This window comes from Pelobates fuscus, chromosome 3 (assembly GCF_036172605.1).
Source record: "Pelobates fuscus isolate aPelFus1 chromosome 3, aPelFus1.pri, whole genome shotgun sequence".
Classification (NCBI taxonomy): Eukaryota; Metazoa; Chordata; class Amphibia; order Anura; family Pelobatidae; genus Pelobates; species Pelobates fuscus.
Window position 1 is genome coordinate 397,632,487 of NC_086319.1, and position 18,342 is coordinate 397,650,828.

Genomic DNA, 18,342 nt, shown 5'->3' on the forward strand with positions numbered 1-18,342 from the left:
TAGTTTGACCCTATGTAAGTGCTCCCTATCGCCTGGTGCCATGACCTGCAGCACGCAATGCTGAATGTGTCCCACATAGAGGGGGCAGCCCCCCCTTTAAGAAGCACGGTAGGCAGCCACCTAATCTGCCTATAGGATGTGCTGGCCCTATCTGTAAAGTGAGTTCCTTACCAGGAGTCTAAGGGTGTTCTGCCTGCACTCCCTGGTATTTGGGATGAGCTGAACAGTTGTACCTTTAGGTAAAGAGCTAAGCCAGAGCAAGTGCCATTGTAAAGGCAGTATTTTTAGGCAGTGCAGGCACAGGGGTCAAACACTGCCTGGAAGGAAGAGAGGACAGAGGGGTCAACAGCAGCCTGGAAATTGGAGACACAGTGGAAACTATTCTTGCCTGGAAGAAGGAGATGGTTGAAGAATGGATACCTGCCTAGAGAAGAGATGGACAACATAGCAGGACAGGTTGGGATCAAATGTCAGAAACAAGTTACTCCCTGTTTCCATTACACTCCCATAGCCCCCTCACCCAGTGCTAGGTGTGAGAGGTTAAATTCATTCTGTATGCTACGTTCAGGAGATATCACAGTTTGGAGCTCTAACTATAATAACCTGGAGAACCTACTGTTCTCCCAGCCTCTATTCATTGATGGTGGGTGGAGGCTTTTAAATTAATATTAACTGGGAAAGAGACCCATCCACACCCATTGGCAGAAGGTGGGAGCTTTAAAATTGATAATAACCCCAGGGGTAATTCAAACCATTGTTTAACTTAGCAGATATAGGACATTTACAAAAGTTAGAATTGTCAGTAATTCAAAATGAATTTAAAATGAATTTAAAATATAAGGCCAGAATAGCAAAGTTGGAAACGTTTGCCAAGCTAGCTAAGCCTGCATCATGGTTACCATGGTCTAAAATGTTAAATTCACTTTGAAATCACAATTCATTTTGAAACCATTTTCACTTTAATTAAACAAACCAGTTAGTAAATTGCCTGAAATGGGATAGAAGTCTACGATCTTACCTTTTCTTTTCACGAAGCAGAACAGAGCCAGTGTAGCAATGAAAATAAAAATCATAGAAACAATCAGACCTGCAAACAAAGCTAGACTTGAATGCGACTGTGAAGAATCTGTAAAAACACAAACGTGATTAAAAACAACAAGTAGATTATATAGTCATATTTGTCCCATAATCTCAGAAATTAAATGTTTTACTTATTCAAAAAATCTTATGTTAATTTACATATATGTTATGGATCAGGATCATCAAATTGGGATACGTAGACTGATTTATGTAATTTAGGTATTTTTTTCATGGATTCCACGCACAGTTATTTCATAGAAACAACTCTAAACACAATTGTATAGAACCAAATTGAGCTTTGATGGAACACCCCGGACAAAAATGTGCAGATTTCAATAGAAATTAGCACTTTTGTAATTTAACCTTGTTACACAAACCTGGCTGTCAAGCAGAAAACCGGTCCTGTTACTTCCTGGTTTGAGTTGCTCACTGGAGCTAAACGCAAAGAAGCAATTGCTCAGAGCACCTGCCTTGAAAATACTTCTCATTGAGCTGCATTGGGAAGTCTGTGATTGGACAGCCACAGAGAGTATGGGCTGAGGAAGAAGGGTAAGGCTTGCAAAGGCAGCAGACAAGAGATATGCAGCTTTAATAAGCTGTTTTTAGGTATATATGTAATAAAAAAATACATGCATGTCTTCACCGAGGACATTTCTACTAAACAATGAAATTGATTAAACATTAATAATTCTATTTATTTGGGCAGTGGATTTCCCTTTAAGTCATGTTGTTACCACAAACAACTGAAGGAACCGCACTTAGTTCCGAATAACCACAGGGTGCATACTGAAGTAAGTCATTTCGATGACCTGGATTTATAAAAATGTTTATTTAGTTTTTTTAAAAAAGGTTACAGATGTAATTTATAGTCTTGGAAGATACAGATAAGTCAAGTAATGTCCCAGTAAATAAAAATGCTTCACATTTTGGCTTATACATTTAATTTATTTCTATTACTTATATCAGGCCCGGACTGGCCATCGGGCAAACCGGGCAAATGCCCGGTGGGCCGCGATGGCCATGGGCCGAGGCCGGCAGGAAAGATCAAGAGATCTCTCCTGCCGGCCCATGCAGGGCAGCACCGGCCCCAAGGTGGAGTCCTGTCTCCCATCATGGGCCGGAGGGGAGAACGCAGAGCAGCTTCCTTCTCTTCCTCTCGCGAGCTCCGAGATTATCAGAGCGTTGCCATGGTAACCCGTGGCAACGCTCTGAAAACCCAGCGCTCGCGAGAGGGAGAGAAACATGGTCTGTACCCTGCGGGGTACAGACTGAATTACTTGCCGCTGGACCACCTGGGATCGTTGCGTGGCGTGCCCTCCCTCCTCACTGGACCACCAGGTATGTGAATGCTTCCTCTCTCCCCTGCCAAGTTAAAAGGGGGGAGTAAATGGTATTATTTTTTTTTGTAATTACTTTTTTTGTTTAATTCTTAAATTAATAATGTGAAGAAGTTGAGCGTTGGGCCAAGCCAATTGAAGGTCTCCCCAATGATGTACAAATTTTGGTAAACAAAATCGTATATGGCCATATCATCCACTATATACACCCCCTCACATACACACACACACACACACACTGCACCCCCTGCACTAACACACTACACAAACTGCACTAACACACTACACAGACTGCACAAACACACTGCACCCCCTGCACTAACAAACACACTGCAGCCACCTGCACTAACACACAAACACACTACACAAACTGCACTAACACACTACACACACTGCACAAACACACTGCACTCCCTGCACTAACACACAAACACACTACACACTACACAAACACACTGCACCCCCTGCACTAACAAACACACTGCACCCCCTGCACTAACAAACACACTGCAGCCCCTGCATTAACACACAAACACAATACACACACTGCACTAACACACAAACATACTGCTCCCCTACACAAACACACTACACTCACCGCACCTCCTGCACTAACACACAAACATACTGCCCCCTGCACTAACACACAAACATACTGCACCCCCTGCACTAGCACACACACTACACACACTGTACCCCCTGCACTCACACAAACATACTGCTCAACTGCACTAACACACAAACACACAGCACCCCCTGCACTTACACACAGACACACTAAACACACTCTATCCCCCTATATACACACTACAGCCCCTGCATTAACACACGGCACACACTCTATAGCCCTATATCCACACTACACCTCCTGCACTTACACACAAACACACTTCACACACTCTCTATACCCCTTATATACACACTATACCCCCGGCACTCACATACACACTCTATACCCCCTAAACATACATTACACTCCCTGCACTTTTATGCGTTATGACCCTTTAAACACACACATTACACCTCCTGCATGCAAACACAGTAATTTATATCCCCTATAAATACATATTCCGCACCCCCTGTACACACTACACCACCTATGCATACATCACTGCACCTACACACATGTGCTGTACAGCTCCTATATGCATACACACACTAGAGCCCCTAGATACACTCACAAACACACAGTACAGCTCTTTACATGCACACACTACATCCACTAGGCCCACACACTCCACAGGCCCTATATAAATACACACACACACATACTTTACAACCCAGAAACACAGACTGCAGTCCCTAGCCACATGCAGTACGCCACAAACAGACCCCTTTACACACAATACAACACAAAAAGTCTGTTCTACACACATGCAACCTCCAAACATATACAACACCACAGGGAACATCCCCACACATGCACAACACTTTAACAGCCCTGTTCCTGTTTTGATCTCTGGTATCCCACTATTGAGGACACCAGAGACAAATCTCAAGCAAACACAGCGCATGCTTGCGCCCCAAAAGAAACAACATGGCATTAACTTCCATCTAAAAACACTGGATGCTCTGGAGAAGCGTGACATTAACATACTCATTGGGTGGTGGTGACATGACATGCCCCCTTTCTGACCCCGCCCCTAATAGTGGGCTGCTCTGCCTTTAATTGCCCGGGCTGAATTTTTGTCCCAGTCCGGCCCTGACTTATATTATTTCTTACTTACCATAGAATCTTAGTACTGTTCCAGCTCCTTCCTCCACTTTCATATCAAATGTATTAAGCTGTTCCCTAGTTGTAACACACGATCGTATTGCCACCCGACAGTAGAAGGTGGTATTATCTGGCCCCTGGAAGTCTTCTAGAAGGAGATTTGCCTTTCCCACAAGCCGTGTTTTTCCTGTGTAATTTTTGTGGATCATGGCAGGGTCTGGGTGATAGGCAAAGACATCTCGTGATTCTCCAACCACCCAGTAAATTCCCACCCACACTGGATCTTTGTCTTGTGGCTCAGTGAAGCTGCAGTTGATGGTTGTAGGGCTCTGAAATACTTCTTCAGTTGACTGGTTGATATTCAATGTATTTGTTTTTTCTAAAATTACAATTAAAATGTAGAGTGTTAAGGTATTACATATATTGAGTATATTATGTCAGGTTCATGTAGGACACTTACACACATATCCATTTATTAAAACTAATATTGTACATGCTGTTGTTTGACAATATTTATAGAAAATGGTTGCCATCTTGTGGTCGTTATTGCTAGTTGCAAGAGGTGTTGCTTTAAAGGTACATGCATCGATTGACAGTGTTTTTTTTTTTGCACACATCCCTCTATTTACAGAGTAACATGCAATGCTGTGCGCAGTGAATCCCGTGTACTGAGTCAGTATTATTCACTGTGCAGAGCAGAGTATGTCAATCAGTATAAAGAGAGACTCACTGTGCAGAGCATTGTGTGTGTTAACAGTATGCAGAGGGATTCACACTACAGAGCCTTGTATATGTCACTCAGTATACAGAGAGACTCATAGCCACCCTACATGCAGAATCACACTTAGTCAACCCCCACAGTCCACAAACACCCTGTTACTCTCACCCACTCCACAAACATATCCACACTGTCACACTCAATCCTCCCACACACAATTAAACACTAGTCAAATGTTCTAGACAGGGGTATCGCCTTGACCGGTGTATCGTCGCCATATGGGCATCCAGAACCTTGGACAAACCCCCACATACCTGACCCCAATAAAACACGAACACTAGGGTATATGGGTAAAATTGTCCACAGCTTTATTAAATATATAAATAATAATAACTTAACATAGAAACTGTTTGTTTCATTGCCCTATGCCCCGCCCTTACTTCCGTATCCTTCCGTTAGGTATAAACGGCAATGATCCCCTTATTAAATAACATATATATGCATAACATTATACCAACATAACATCACTTAAAGTGCCAACCATTTATTATAACTTAACCATGGTAGGGGTATACCCGGATACCCCTACCCCACCAGGTTCTGAGCCACCGACAGGACTCGAAACCTACCAACTTACCAATAACCATTAACATAACCTTCCTACCGGGGAGCCTATTTCCTCTCCTATAGCTCCCTATCCCACCGCTGTGACAAAACAGGAACCACACTATTGCCAAAACCCAGGGAGAGAGGGTGGGACAAAATCAGTCAGGTAGGCAAGTTAAAAGTGATTTGTCCTAAGATGTCTGCCTACTTATATGGCCGCGGCTCTCGCGAGACTTACACTGGGAGCTGACCGAGGTGCTGAACGGACGGCGCGGAGGAGAAGAGAGCTGACAGGAGCTGCAGGAAAGGTAAGTACAGCTCTGCCAGCACCCCTCTCCCCCCAGTCTGTATTATGGCAATGCAAATTGCCATAAAACAGACTCTGACTCGAGTATAAGCCGAGTTGGGGTTTTTCAGCACAAAAAATGTGCTGAAAAACTCGGCTTATACTCGAGTATATACGGTAGCTTCCTCCTATGCCCACCTCCTAACCCCTGGCAAGGCCCCTTTCCACTAAGCTGTGCTTTTGTTACATGTGGCTACATTCTCCAAGTGCCTTTCTCTGCCTTCTCTGGTAGCATTCCAGTTATTTTCCTGGCATTGTTTCATTGCTCTCTTCTTTAACAGTTTTGCCAAGTGAATGCCACTTTTCACTGCTACTTTTATTTCTCAACTTATCATGGCTGGATTTACCTTCGTTGGTGCCCCATGGGCAGTGTCCCTCATAGTATATATTAATTATTGAATGTATCACAGAGTTCCGCTGTGTTATAGTGTGAAGGTTGATGTTTGTGAGATGTATGTGGTTAGCTAAATGTGCTATGAGTGTGATTGTGAATGTGAGTGTGACTGTGAATGTGAGTGTGATTGCCTGTGTGGATTAGCAAATTGTTATTGTGGGGTGGTTGCTGAATGCAAACAGTGGGGCTTGGCTTATTTTGTTTGGCAAACTGTGATTATGTGTGGGGGTTGTGTGTTTGTAATAAAAAAAATGTTAACTAAGTAATCAGGTTCTTATCTGTTGCTTCTTTTGTACATTATTTATAATTTTTCAATATATGCCATTTTCAGTGACAAAACATTATTCAAAATGTTACTTTTTAAAACATTTAAATATTCCTCACAAAGTCATATACACATAAATACACACAGTCATACAGCCAGATATACACACATTGATACAAAGTCATGTAAACACACACAAACAGCAATATAGACAAAGTCCTAAGGACACACTCATAAAGACACATACTCAAAAAGACACATACACATATTGATTTTCAAAAGTAACTTAATAGATAAACTCCAGCTTACACTGGTGAATAACTCTCAAATTTTAAACGATGAGACCGGATATGTGTACCATAACCACTGAATCACTGCGAGAATAACCGCCACCTGAGGTTAAAAGTGTAAATAGTAAGTGTGTCTATTGAATAATATGTGGGCAAGAAAAATGAAACAATAGCTGAATAAAATTAATCTAGTAAAGGTTTAACCACATATGGGAAGAAAATATACAAAATGCTGAGACATTTGTTACACAATATTGCTATTTTGTGAACTCATATTGCCTTAATAACTATCTCCACAGAGTCCTGCTATTACTATTGATTATTCAATAGACACACTTACTACATACACATATTGAGACTTACTCATCCACATATACATACACAGATCTATACAGACACTATGTGCCATCAGTGAAAGAAGGCATACACAAGCCATATTGGTATCATTATGAGAAAACACACACAGGGCAGACAGTGCAGGGGCCATGAAGGAATTACTTAAGGAAAGATATGGACAGACTCTCTCTGAATATCTGCAATGCCAGCAGATTGGATTTGGAGTGAGCAAACTGTGACAGGAACAGGAAATAAAACAGTGAGCTTATTATGTCAATAGTAGGACCAGAGTCAGGAGACACATACAGGGGTAAAGTGTACCAGCAGTGACAGGATCCACACACTGCTGATACCTAAGTAATATGTAGCACCTAAGTAACATGTGTCACCTGCTATATGTTCAAGTAATTCCTCAGTTTTGCCATTGAGCTGTGTCTAGTGATTGCAATACTAGTTGGTCCATTCTCCTTGAACACAATGGCTTATCAGGGAAGCCCAAGCTTATCAAACTAAATAAAAAACATGTGACAGCAAATAAAAACAAAACAAAAAAAATAAAAAAAATATATATATAAATGTGCATAAACTGCTTCCTTAAAGGCAGTACTTTATTAAACATCTCTTCTCCTGATGGCAATAAAATACAATGTCAGGTGAGGTAAGGACAGTACATACTCCACCCTGTGATGGCTTTGGCATAAGGGTTCTCATTTTCACTCTAGATTATTTTCATAACCAAATATATTTCCTGAAACCTGTCTATATCATTGCAAGCCAACTACTCGGGACGTTATTAGGAATCAATCTAAAAGGTAAGTCCATCTAGGAAGAATATATGCTTTTATGATGTTAATACTACCACATCAAGAAATCTAAATATTCTTCCATTCATTCAATTGTCTATAGTTTGTTTTAATAAAGGAAGGAAATATAATTCAATACTTTTTTAAATATCCATACTTATTTCAAATCCTAAGTAATTTATGGAACCTGCAGGCCCACTTTAAGCCATAAATCTTATCTAGTTCTTTTTTTATTCTTTTCTTTTGCTGGAATATTAAATGCTAAAGCTAAGGACCTATCAAGATTTAACTTATAACCTGATACTTTAAAAAATTCCCCAATTACAGTCACCACCTCTATCATAGACTGTATTGGACCCTGCAAAGTTAGTATTAAATTATCAGAATACAAATTGATATTAGATTCATGGCGTTCAAAACATTTAATCCTATTGTTTATAATAGTAAATACCAATGGTTCTAGAGTAATTGCATAGAGTAGTGGAGAGAATGGGCAACCATAATTGGTGCCATTCCCAAGACGAACCATAAGCTTGGTTGCTTCATCTAAGTGTTGCTTCTAAGTGTGTGTGTGGTTGGAGATATTCTGGAGATAACCTGGAGGTAATCTGAGGTATTCAGGAGGATAAATAAAAAAAAAAAAAGGTAAAATTTGTTTGATTTAAATTATTCGCCTCATTGGAATGGCAGACTTCAGTGTAATAGTTGCTTTGCATTTGTTTCACGTTCCACTTTTTGGAGGTTTGGTTGTTGTCTAATCTGTAGACAGTTCTCTATCTTGCGGCAGGAGATTGTATTTTTGAAGTCTGAGATTTGTAAATTATCTGGTAAACAAATTCAGGCTGGAACTGCTGCAAAGCCATTGCCGCAGAGACATACTAGGAATGGCAGATGGATTACTGTAGGATCTGGTAGACTTGGAGTTGTGGATAAAAGGCATATTGCACAGTCTGTTGTTCTACATAATTCATTTTCTGCACTTTCAAAGTGTAGTGGTGTCCTGGAGATAGGCACTGAGGCTAGTGGTGTTGTGCAGAGAGGCACTGAGGCTAGTGGTGTTGTGCAGAGAGGCACTGAGGCTAGTGGTGTTGTGCAGAGAGGCACTGAGGCTAGTGGTGTTGTGCAGAGAGGCACTGAGACTAGTGGTGTTGTGCAGAGAGGCACTGAGGCTAGTGGTGTTGTGCAGAGAGGCACTGAGGCTAGTGGTGTTGTGCAGAGAGGCACTGAGGCTAGTGGTGTTGTGCAGAGAGGCACTGAGGCTAGTGGTGTTGTGCAGAGAGGCACTGAGGCTAGTGGTGTTGTGCAGAGAGGCTTGAAGACTATGGTGAGGCCTAATAGAAAGCAGTTGTTGTTGGGGGATTCCATCATAAGAGGTGTGGAGATGGACAATGGTGGTCTTGTGAGGTGTCTTCCCGGAGCTACTGCTCACAGAGACAGGAGACATATCTGTAATATTGTTAAACAAGCAAAGCAGGAAGGGGAATTGGATGTACTTGTCCATTTAGGGACAAATGACTTGGCTTGCAATGAGGTTTCAGAGGTTAAGGAAGTTTTTAGTGTTTTTGCCAATGATATACGGCAGGTTGCTTCCACACTGTCATTCTCTGAAGTTCTGCCTGTGCATAACACTCAGAACGACAGGCGGATGCGTATTAGGGACTTTAACTTGTGGCTTGGTGAATGGTGTCGGGAGCAAGGATTTGGCTTTATTGCACATGGTAGCTCTGTTTGGAATGGAAATAAACTGTACAAAAAAGATGGGTTGCATCTTTCTCAAAAGGGAACAAATGTTCTCAGTGAGCAGTTCAGAGGTTTTGCTAGGATGTTTTTAAACTAGGGGGGGGGGGGGGCAAAAGGGTGATAAAACATCAATCCAATTGTCCCCCAAAACAAGGACAGAAGGTGCCTGTAGCAAGTGTGTTAAAAAATGATAAGCTTAGAGTCATGTCTACAAATGCTCGCAGTTTAGGGAATAAGATCCATGAACTTGTGGCAATAATGGCAACTGATAGTGTAGATTTAGTCGCTGTTACTGAGACATGGTATAATGAGAAAAATGACTGGGACATAGCAATAGCAGGGTACTCTTTATATAGAAAAGACAGGGAAGGCAAGAAAGGGGGAGGGGTGGCCCTGTATGTAAAGGATAGCATAAAATCTAGCCTAATAAAGGTTAGTGAGGCGAACATATAGTCCGTTTGGGTTACGTTAGAATTTGGTAATCACACAGTAAATAGGTGTGATTTATAGGCCCCCAGGACAAATTGAAGAGTTAGATAATCTACTAGTTGAAGAAATAGCTAAAATGACAATGAAGGGGGAAGTTATCATCATGGGTGACTTTAATCTTCGTGATGTGAATTGGAAAACAAAAATAGCTACTTGTGCCAGGAGCACACATATTCTAAACTCCCTACTGGGATTGTCTCTAAAACAAGTCGTTGAGGAGCCAACTCGTAAAGAGGCCATACTAGATTTAGTGTTAACAAATGGAGATTTGGTATCAGATATTACTGTAGGTGAAAGTTTAGGATCCAGTGATCATCAGTCAGTGTGGTTTAATATAAGAACAGTGACTGAGTCACACCACACAAAAACAAAAGCTTTAGACTTTAGAAAAACAGACTTTTCTAAAATTAGAATATGTGTAAAGGAGTCATTATCAGACTGGAGCAATTTATATGGAGTCCAAAAGAAATGGGATTATTTAAAAGTTGCACTACTGAAGGCAACAGAAAATTGCATTAGGCTTGTCAGTAAAAGCAAAAAATTCAAGAAACCACTGTGGTACTCCGCAGATGTGGCCAAAATAGTAAAAAACAAAAAGTTAGCATTTAGTAATTATAAAAAAAACCAGAGTGAGGAAGACAGAATGACCTATAAGATTAGGCAGAAAGAGGCTAAGCAAGTTATAAGAGCTTCCAAATCCCACACAGAAGAGAAAATAGCACAGTCGGTAAAAAAGGGGGACAAAACTTTTTTTAGATACATAAATGAGAAAAGAAAAGTAAAACAAGGATTAGTTAGATTAAAAACAAAAGAAGGAAGGTATGTAGATGAGGATAAAGGTCTAGCTGACTGCCTCAATGAATATTTTTGTTCGGTATTTACAGATGAAAATGAAGGAAAGGGACCTCAGTTAAGAAAAAGGATAAATGAGTCATTTATTACACGTGAGTTTACAGAGGAAGAGGTTCTATTTCAACTGTCAAAAGTAAAGACAAATAAGTCAATGGGACCTGATGGAATACACCCAAAGCTATTAAAAGAGCTTAGTGGTGTACTAGCAAAACCATTAACAGATTTATTTAACCAATCATTGATAACAGGAGTAGTCCCAGAAGATTGGAAGTTAGCGAATGTTGTGCCCATTCACAAGAAAGGTAATAGGGAGGAGTCGGGCAACTATAGGCCAGTAAGCCTTACTTCAGTAGTGGGGAAAGTGATGGAAACCATGTTAAAGGATAGGATTGTTGAACATCTAAAAACACATGGATTTCAAGACCAGAGACAACATGGGTTTACTTCAGGGAGATCATGCCAAACTAATCTTATTGATTTTTTTGATTGGGTAACTAAAATTATAGATCAGGGTGGTGCAGTAGACATTGCTTACCTAGATTTCAGTAAGGCTTTTGACACTGTTGCACATAGAAGGCTTATCAATAAACTACAATCTTTGAGTTTGGACTCCAATATTGTTGAATGGGTAAGGCAGTGGCTGAGTGACAGGCAACAGAGGGTTGTAGTCAATGGAGTATATTCGAAGCTTGGGCTTGTCACCAGTGGGGTACCTCAGGGATCTGTACTTGGACCCATTCTCTTTAATATTTTTATTAGTGATATTGCAGAAGGTCTTGATGGTAAGGTGTGTCTTTTTGCGGATGATACTAAGATATGTAACAGGGTTGATGTTCCAGGAGGGATAAGCCAAATGGAAAATGATTTAGGTAAACTAGAAAAATGGTCAGAGTTGTGGCAACTGACATTTAATGTGGATAAGTGCAAGATAATGCATCTTGGACGTAAAAACCCAAGGGTAGAGTACAAAATATTTGATAGAGTCCTAACCTCAACATCTGAGGAAAGGGATTTAGGGGTGATTATTTCTGATGACTTAAAGGTAGGCAGACAATGTAATAGAGCAGCAGGAAATGCTAGCAGAATGCTTGGTTGTATAGGGAGAGGTATTAGCAGTAGAAAGAGGGAAGTGCTCATGCCATTGTACAGAACACTGGTGAGACCTCACTTGGAGTACTGTACACAGTACTGGAGACCCTATCTTCAGAAGGATATTGATACCTTAGAGAGAGTTCAAAGAAAGGCTACTAAACTGGTTCATGGATTGCAGGATAAAACTTACCAGGAAAGGTTAAAGGATCTTAACATGTATAGCTTGGAGGAAAGACGAGACAGGGGGGATATGATAGAAACATTTAAATACATAAAGGGAATCAACACAGTAAAGGAGGAGACTATATTTAAAAGAAGAAAAACTACCACAACAAGAGGACATAGTCTTAAATTAGAGGGACAAAGGTTTAAAAATAATATCAGGAAGTATTACTTTACTGAGAGGGTAGTGGATGCATGGAATAGCCTTCCAGTTGAAGTGGTAGAGGTTAACACAGTAAAGGAGTTTAAGCATGCGTGGGATAGGCATAAGGCTATCCTAACTATAAGATAAGGCCAGGGACTAATGAAAGTATTTAGAAAACTGGGCAGACTAGATGGGCCGAATGGTTCTTATCTGCCGTCACATTCTATGTTTCTATGTTTATCCAGAGCTGAACCCATTTCACACCAATCTTGCCATTGAATGGGAATATAAGGCCATATCTAAAAAAAACAAACAAAAAAAAAAAACCTCATATGCAAAATTATATAAGGTCTATCTATGATAACCTCACCTGGCCCTGTTGAATGCCTTCTCAGCATCCGGCGACAGGATCTCAGGACAAGAATCTTTCCTTTCTGGACAGTATCTAATATGTCTATTATTATTTGGATATTATGCACTGATAATCTTCTATGGGTATATTCTACTTGGTCCAGATGACTTGATTTAACCCCTTGAGGACCGATGACGGTTCAGGACCATCATCTGAAACATCCCCTTGTGGACCGATGACGGTCCTGGACTGTTATATTGGAAATATTTACTTTCCCAATCACTGCCTTTCCCCCTGCTGTGGATTGGCGTTGTTCCCGGTCTGGGAGGACTGCCTGACAGCCCAGACAGTCCCCCATTGGCAAATTAGGACCCCGCGGGCATGTGATCACTCTAACAGAGCGGTCACATGGCCGCAATAGGCGTCCATGAATCTGCCTGCAGGGGGACTACCTGAACTAACAGGCAGTCCCTCTGCTGGTAAAAAAAAAGATTAAAAAAAAAGATATAGCAAATCAGTCAGAGTAAAAAAATATATATATATCTATATCTATATATAATATGTATATATCTTATATATAATGTCAAACTAAGAGTATTTTTATATATACACATATTGATAAAAAATAAACGTATAATTAAATCACACACACACACACACACACACATATATATTGTATTATAAAATATAAATAATAAGTAAATTAAAAAAATAAAATAATAAAAACATTATATATATAATTATAAAATATAATTCTAAGTGTATTTTGATATATATATATATATATATATATATATCTCAAAATACAGTTAGAATGAAATTTTATATGTATATATACATAAATACAAATAATACTATATACATGTATATATATATATATATATATATATATATATATATATATATATATATATATATATATATATATATAGAAACAAACTCCAGAGCCAGGCACTCCTCCTTATTGTCAGGATCGGGACAGGGATCCAACACGCAGAGTACAAACAGTAGCCAGATACGTATACCGGACCTTAGAATGGCCGGACTAACGTAAGTAGTACAGTAAAGAATGGTCAAAGACAAGCCGAGGTCGAGGGTAACAGAAGACAGGTAAGCGAGAGACAAGCCGAATCAAGGGTAACAGAGATAAGCAGAGTAAGGTAAACAAGCCGGGTCAAAACCAAACGGGACAAGCTAGAACCACGACAGGGCAATGAGCTAATGAAAGAAGCTCTGTTAAATACCCTGTCTAGAGCAGTAACCACGCCTCCTAGGCGTCCTGATTGGTCCTGCAGCAATTGACTGACAGGTTGTTCCGGGGGAGTGTCCTGATGACAACTTCCTGCCTAGATGCTGTAAAAGGCAGTCACTCCCTCGCGGCCGGCCTTGCATGACCGGATAGACCGCGGGGACGGGAGCCATCAGACCGTCTGGATGAAGGAACAGCTAAGTCTCTACCTCTTTCGGAGGTAGAGACCACAGGTACCCTGACAGTACCCCCCCTCTCAGATACGCCCACCGGGCGGAATACACCAGGGCGAGAAGGGAATCGAGAGTGAAACGCCCTGCGGAGACGGGGAGCATGCACCTCCTCCTGAGGTACCCAACTTCTCTCCTCAGGACCATAACCCTTCCAATCGACCAGATATTGCAGTTTCCCCCGAGAGATTCGAGAATCAACGATGAAATTGACCTCATACTCCTCCTGACCCTCCACCTGAACTGAGCGAGGAGGGGCGATCGTGGAGGAGAACCTGTTACAAATTAGTGGTTTTAGCAAGGAAACATGAAATGAATTCGGAATGCGTAAGGCATTAGGCAACGCTAAACGATACGCAACTGGGTTAATTTGAGACAGTACCCTGTAAGGTCCAATGTAACGAGGAGCAAACTTCATGAACGGCACTTTTAGGCGAATGTTTCTAGTACTTAACCATACTCTATCGCCTGGAACAAACACTGGTGCTGCCCTTCTACGTTTGTCAGCGTGTTTTTTAACCAGCATAGAATTGCGCAGAAGAATTTGTCGAGTCTGATCCCACAACTTCCTTAAATTGGCAACATGAACATCCACCGACGGTACCCCCTGAGAAGAAGATTCCGAAGGAAGGATGGAAGGATGAAAGCCATAATTCAAGAAAAAAGGGCTAGAATGCGTAGAATCACAAGTGAGATTGTTATGTGCAAACTCCGCCCAAGGAATCAAACCGACCCAATCGTCCTGGTGCTCAGAAACGAAACAACGCAAATACTGTTCGACCTTTTGGTTAGTGCGTTCAGCAGCTCCATTGGACTGAGGATGATAGGCAGAGGAGAAATTCAATTTGATGCCCAGTTGGGAGCAGAACGATTTCCAAAAACGGGAAACAAATTGGGAGCCTCTGTCAGAGACAATTTGGGAAGGTATCCCATGCAAACGGAAAATCTCCCTAGCGAATATCTCGGCGAATATAATTCGGGCGAAGATGGGAGTTTAGGTAAGGGAATGAAGTGAGCCATTTTAGTAAATCTATCCACCACAGTGAGAATGACAGTCTGCTTTTTGGAGATAGGCAGATCAACAATGAAGTCCATTGCCAGGCAGGACCAAGGCTTTTCAGGAACCTCTAAAGGGTGCAGAAATCCGCATGGAAGCGAATGGGGTAGCTTGGTCTTGGTACAAACTTCACATGCCCCGATGAATTCTTTAATGTCTTTACGTAAGTCAGGCCACCAAAAATCTTTAGAGACCAGAGCATATGTCTTGCGGATGCCAGGATGCCCAGCCACCTTGCTGTTATGGAGACAGCGTAGCACCTCCAGTTGGAGAGCGGCAGGAACGAAGTGTCGATCCCCCGGAGTCTGTCTGGGTGCCAAGTGCTGAAACTTCATGATCTCGGAAAGCAATGGAGAGTGAATCCTGAGATTAGTGTTCGCGATGATATTCCCCTTAGGAACTATGGAGGACAGGACTGGTTCAGTTATAATGGATGGTTCATATTGACGAGACAAAGCATCGGCTTTAGAGTTCTTAGAACCAGGCCTATATGTAAGTACATAATTAAAGTGAGTGAGGAATAAGGACCAGCGAGCCTGCCTGGCGGATAAGCGCTTAGCCTCCCCAATATAAGACAAGTTCTTATGATCCGTTAAGATAGTAACAGGGTGTAATGTCCCTTCCAGTAAATGTCTCCACTCCTTTAAAGCCTTAATGACCGCTAGCAGTTCCCTTTCCTCAATGTCATATCTGCTCTCAGGCCCAGAAAATTTCTTAGAGAAGAACCCACAAGGGTGTAACGGTTTGTCCACCCCTAACCTTTGAGACAAAACAGCCCCAACTCCTGTCTCAGAGGCATCGACTTCGAGCAAGAAAGGCAGAGTCGTATCAGGATGGACTAGAATAGGAGCCGAGGCAAAAAGTTCCTTGAGAGTCTTGAAAGCTCCAAGAGCTTCCTTAGACCAGAACTTAGTATCAGCCCCTTGTTTGGTCATATTGGTAATAGGCGCAATGATAGAGGAGTAACCCTTAATGAAGCGCCTATAGTAGTTGGAAAAACCAATAAATCTTTGGATAGCCTTGAGTCCTTTGGGCAAAGGCCAGTCTAAAATAGATTGGAGTTTTACAGGATCCATTTTAAAACCTTCCCCAGAAATCACGTACCCAAGAAAGTCTACCTGAGTCTGATCAAAACTGCACTTCTCCAATTTGCAATATAGACCATGTTGCAGCAGCTTGTGTAATACCTTTCTGACCTGTCTATGGTGAGTCTCAATCTCCTTAGAGTGTATTAGTATGTCGTCCAGGTAAACAATAACACAATCATGCTGAAACTCCCTAAGTACCTCATTAATCAAATCTTGAAATACTGCAGGAGCATTACATAGTCCAAATGGCATAACCGTGTATTCGTAGTGGCCATAACGGGTATTGAATGCCGTCATCCACTCGTGACCTTGCTGGATTCTCACCAAATTGTAAGCCCCTCTGAGATCTAACTTGGTGAAGATCTTGGAGCCCTTAAGACGATCAAATAACTCGGTAATCAGTGGGATAGGATAGGCATTTCTGACAGTTATTTTATTCAAGCCTCGGTAATCGATACAAGGTCTCAGGGTGCCATCCTTCTTCTTAATGAAAAAAAACCCAGCCCCGGCCGGAGAAGAAGACCTCCTGATGAATCCCTTTTCTAAATTCTCCTGAATATACTCCTCTAGAACCGAGTTTTCCTGAACAGACAAAGGATATACATGGCCCCTCGGAGGCATAGTCCCGGGTAGAAGCTTAATTTTACAGTCAAATGACCTGTGTGGCGGCAAAGAATCGGCATTCTTTTTGTCAAACACTGCCCTTAAGTCTAGGTAAAGGTCTGGTATTTGTCTTTCTGTGCACTGAGTAGGATTCTCTGGTATGCTAACATTAGCTAAAGGAGAAACCTTGCACAAACACCTATCCTGGCAGCCCTGGCCCCACGAGAGTATCTCCCCTAACTCCCAATCGATAATAGGGTTATGTTTTTTCAACCATGGGTACCCCAGAACTATGGGAACGGAAGGAGACGAAATGAGCATAAGAGATAAATTCTCCACGTGTAGGATACCAACATTTAAATTAATGGGTATGGTTTCACGAAAGATAACAGGGTCTAGTAGTGGTCTACCATCTATGGCCTCAACGGCCAAGGGTGTCTCCGTTAGCTGGGATGGGAGATTGTTTTTAATAGCAAAGACTTGGTCGATAAAATTCTCAGCAGCACCGGAATCTATCAATGCCATAGCCCTTACTACTTCCTTCCCCCAAGTTAAGGAAACTGGTAGCAGAAGCCTGTGATCGATATAATTAGGAGTAGAGGACAAAATAGAAACACCCAAGGCCTGTCCTCTAGAGAGACTTAGGTGCGAGCGTTTCCCGGGCGGTTGGAACAGTTCGAGAGTACATGGCCCTTGGCCCCACAATACATACACAAACCCTCTCTTCTCCTGTAATGTCTTTCCTCCTCAGAGAGGCGGGTATACCCTATCTGCATAGGTTCAGGAAGCAAAGATACCGTGGAGTCAGGACTTGGAAAAGCGGGGGCTAACCTAAAAGAAGGTCTCCGGTTCCTGTCTCGAGTGTTCTGTCTCTCTCTTAAACGTTCATCTATACGAGAGATGAACGAAATTAAATCCTCTAAATTCTCAGGGAGTTCTCTGGTAGCAACCTCATCAAGGATTACATCAGATAGGCCATTCACAAATACATCCATATACGCCTGCTCATTCCACTTGACTTCTGACGCCAGAGACCTGAACTCTAGTGCATAATCCACCATTGTTCGGTTCTCCTGTCTCAGGCGCAACAGTAATCTGGCTGCATTAACCTTTCTACCTGGAGGGTCAAATGTTCTTCTAAAAGCAGCTACAAATGCGTTATAGTTATAAACTAATGGGTTCTCGTTCTCCCATAGTGGGTTGGCCCATCTCAGAGCTTTGTCAATAAGTAGGGTGATAATAAATCCTACCTTTGCCCTATCTGTAGGATAAGAGCAAGGTTGCAATTCAAAGTGGATACTAATTTGGTTTAAAAAACCACGACACTTCTCAGG

The 18,342-nt window shown here is 41.6% G+C and overlaps 1 protein-coding gene across 1 annotated transcript in view; it reads right to left on the reverse strand.

The window, feature by feature from the left end:
* Positions 1-284: 284 nt before the first annotated feature.
* The window catches only part of LOC134601892 (uncharacterized), a 43,800-nt gene continuing 25,742 nt past the window's right edge, over positions 285-18,342 (reverse strand). Inside the window, exons 4-6 of the mRNA XM_063446397.1 lie at positions 4,145-4,510; positions 1,019-1,126; positions 285-424 (exon numbers count right to left, since the gene is read on the reverse strand). Of these exons, the coding sequence (XP_063302467.1) occupies positions 285-424; positions 1,019-1,126; positions 4,145-4,510 (614 nt within the window). The remainder of the gene's footprint in view (positions 425-1,018; positions 1,127-4,144; positions 4,511-18,342) is intronic.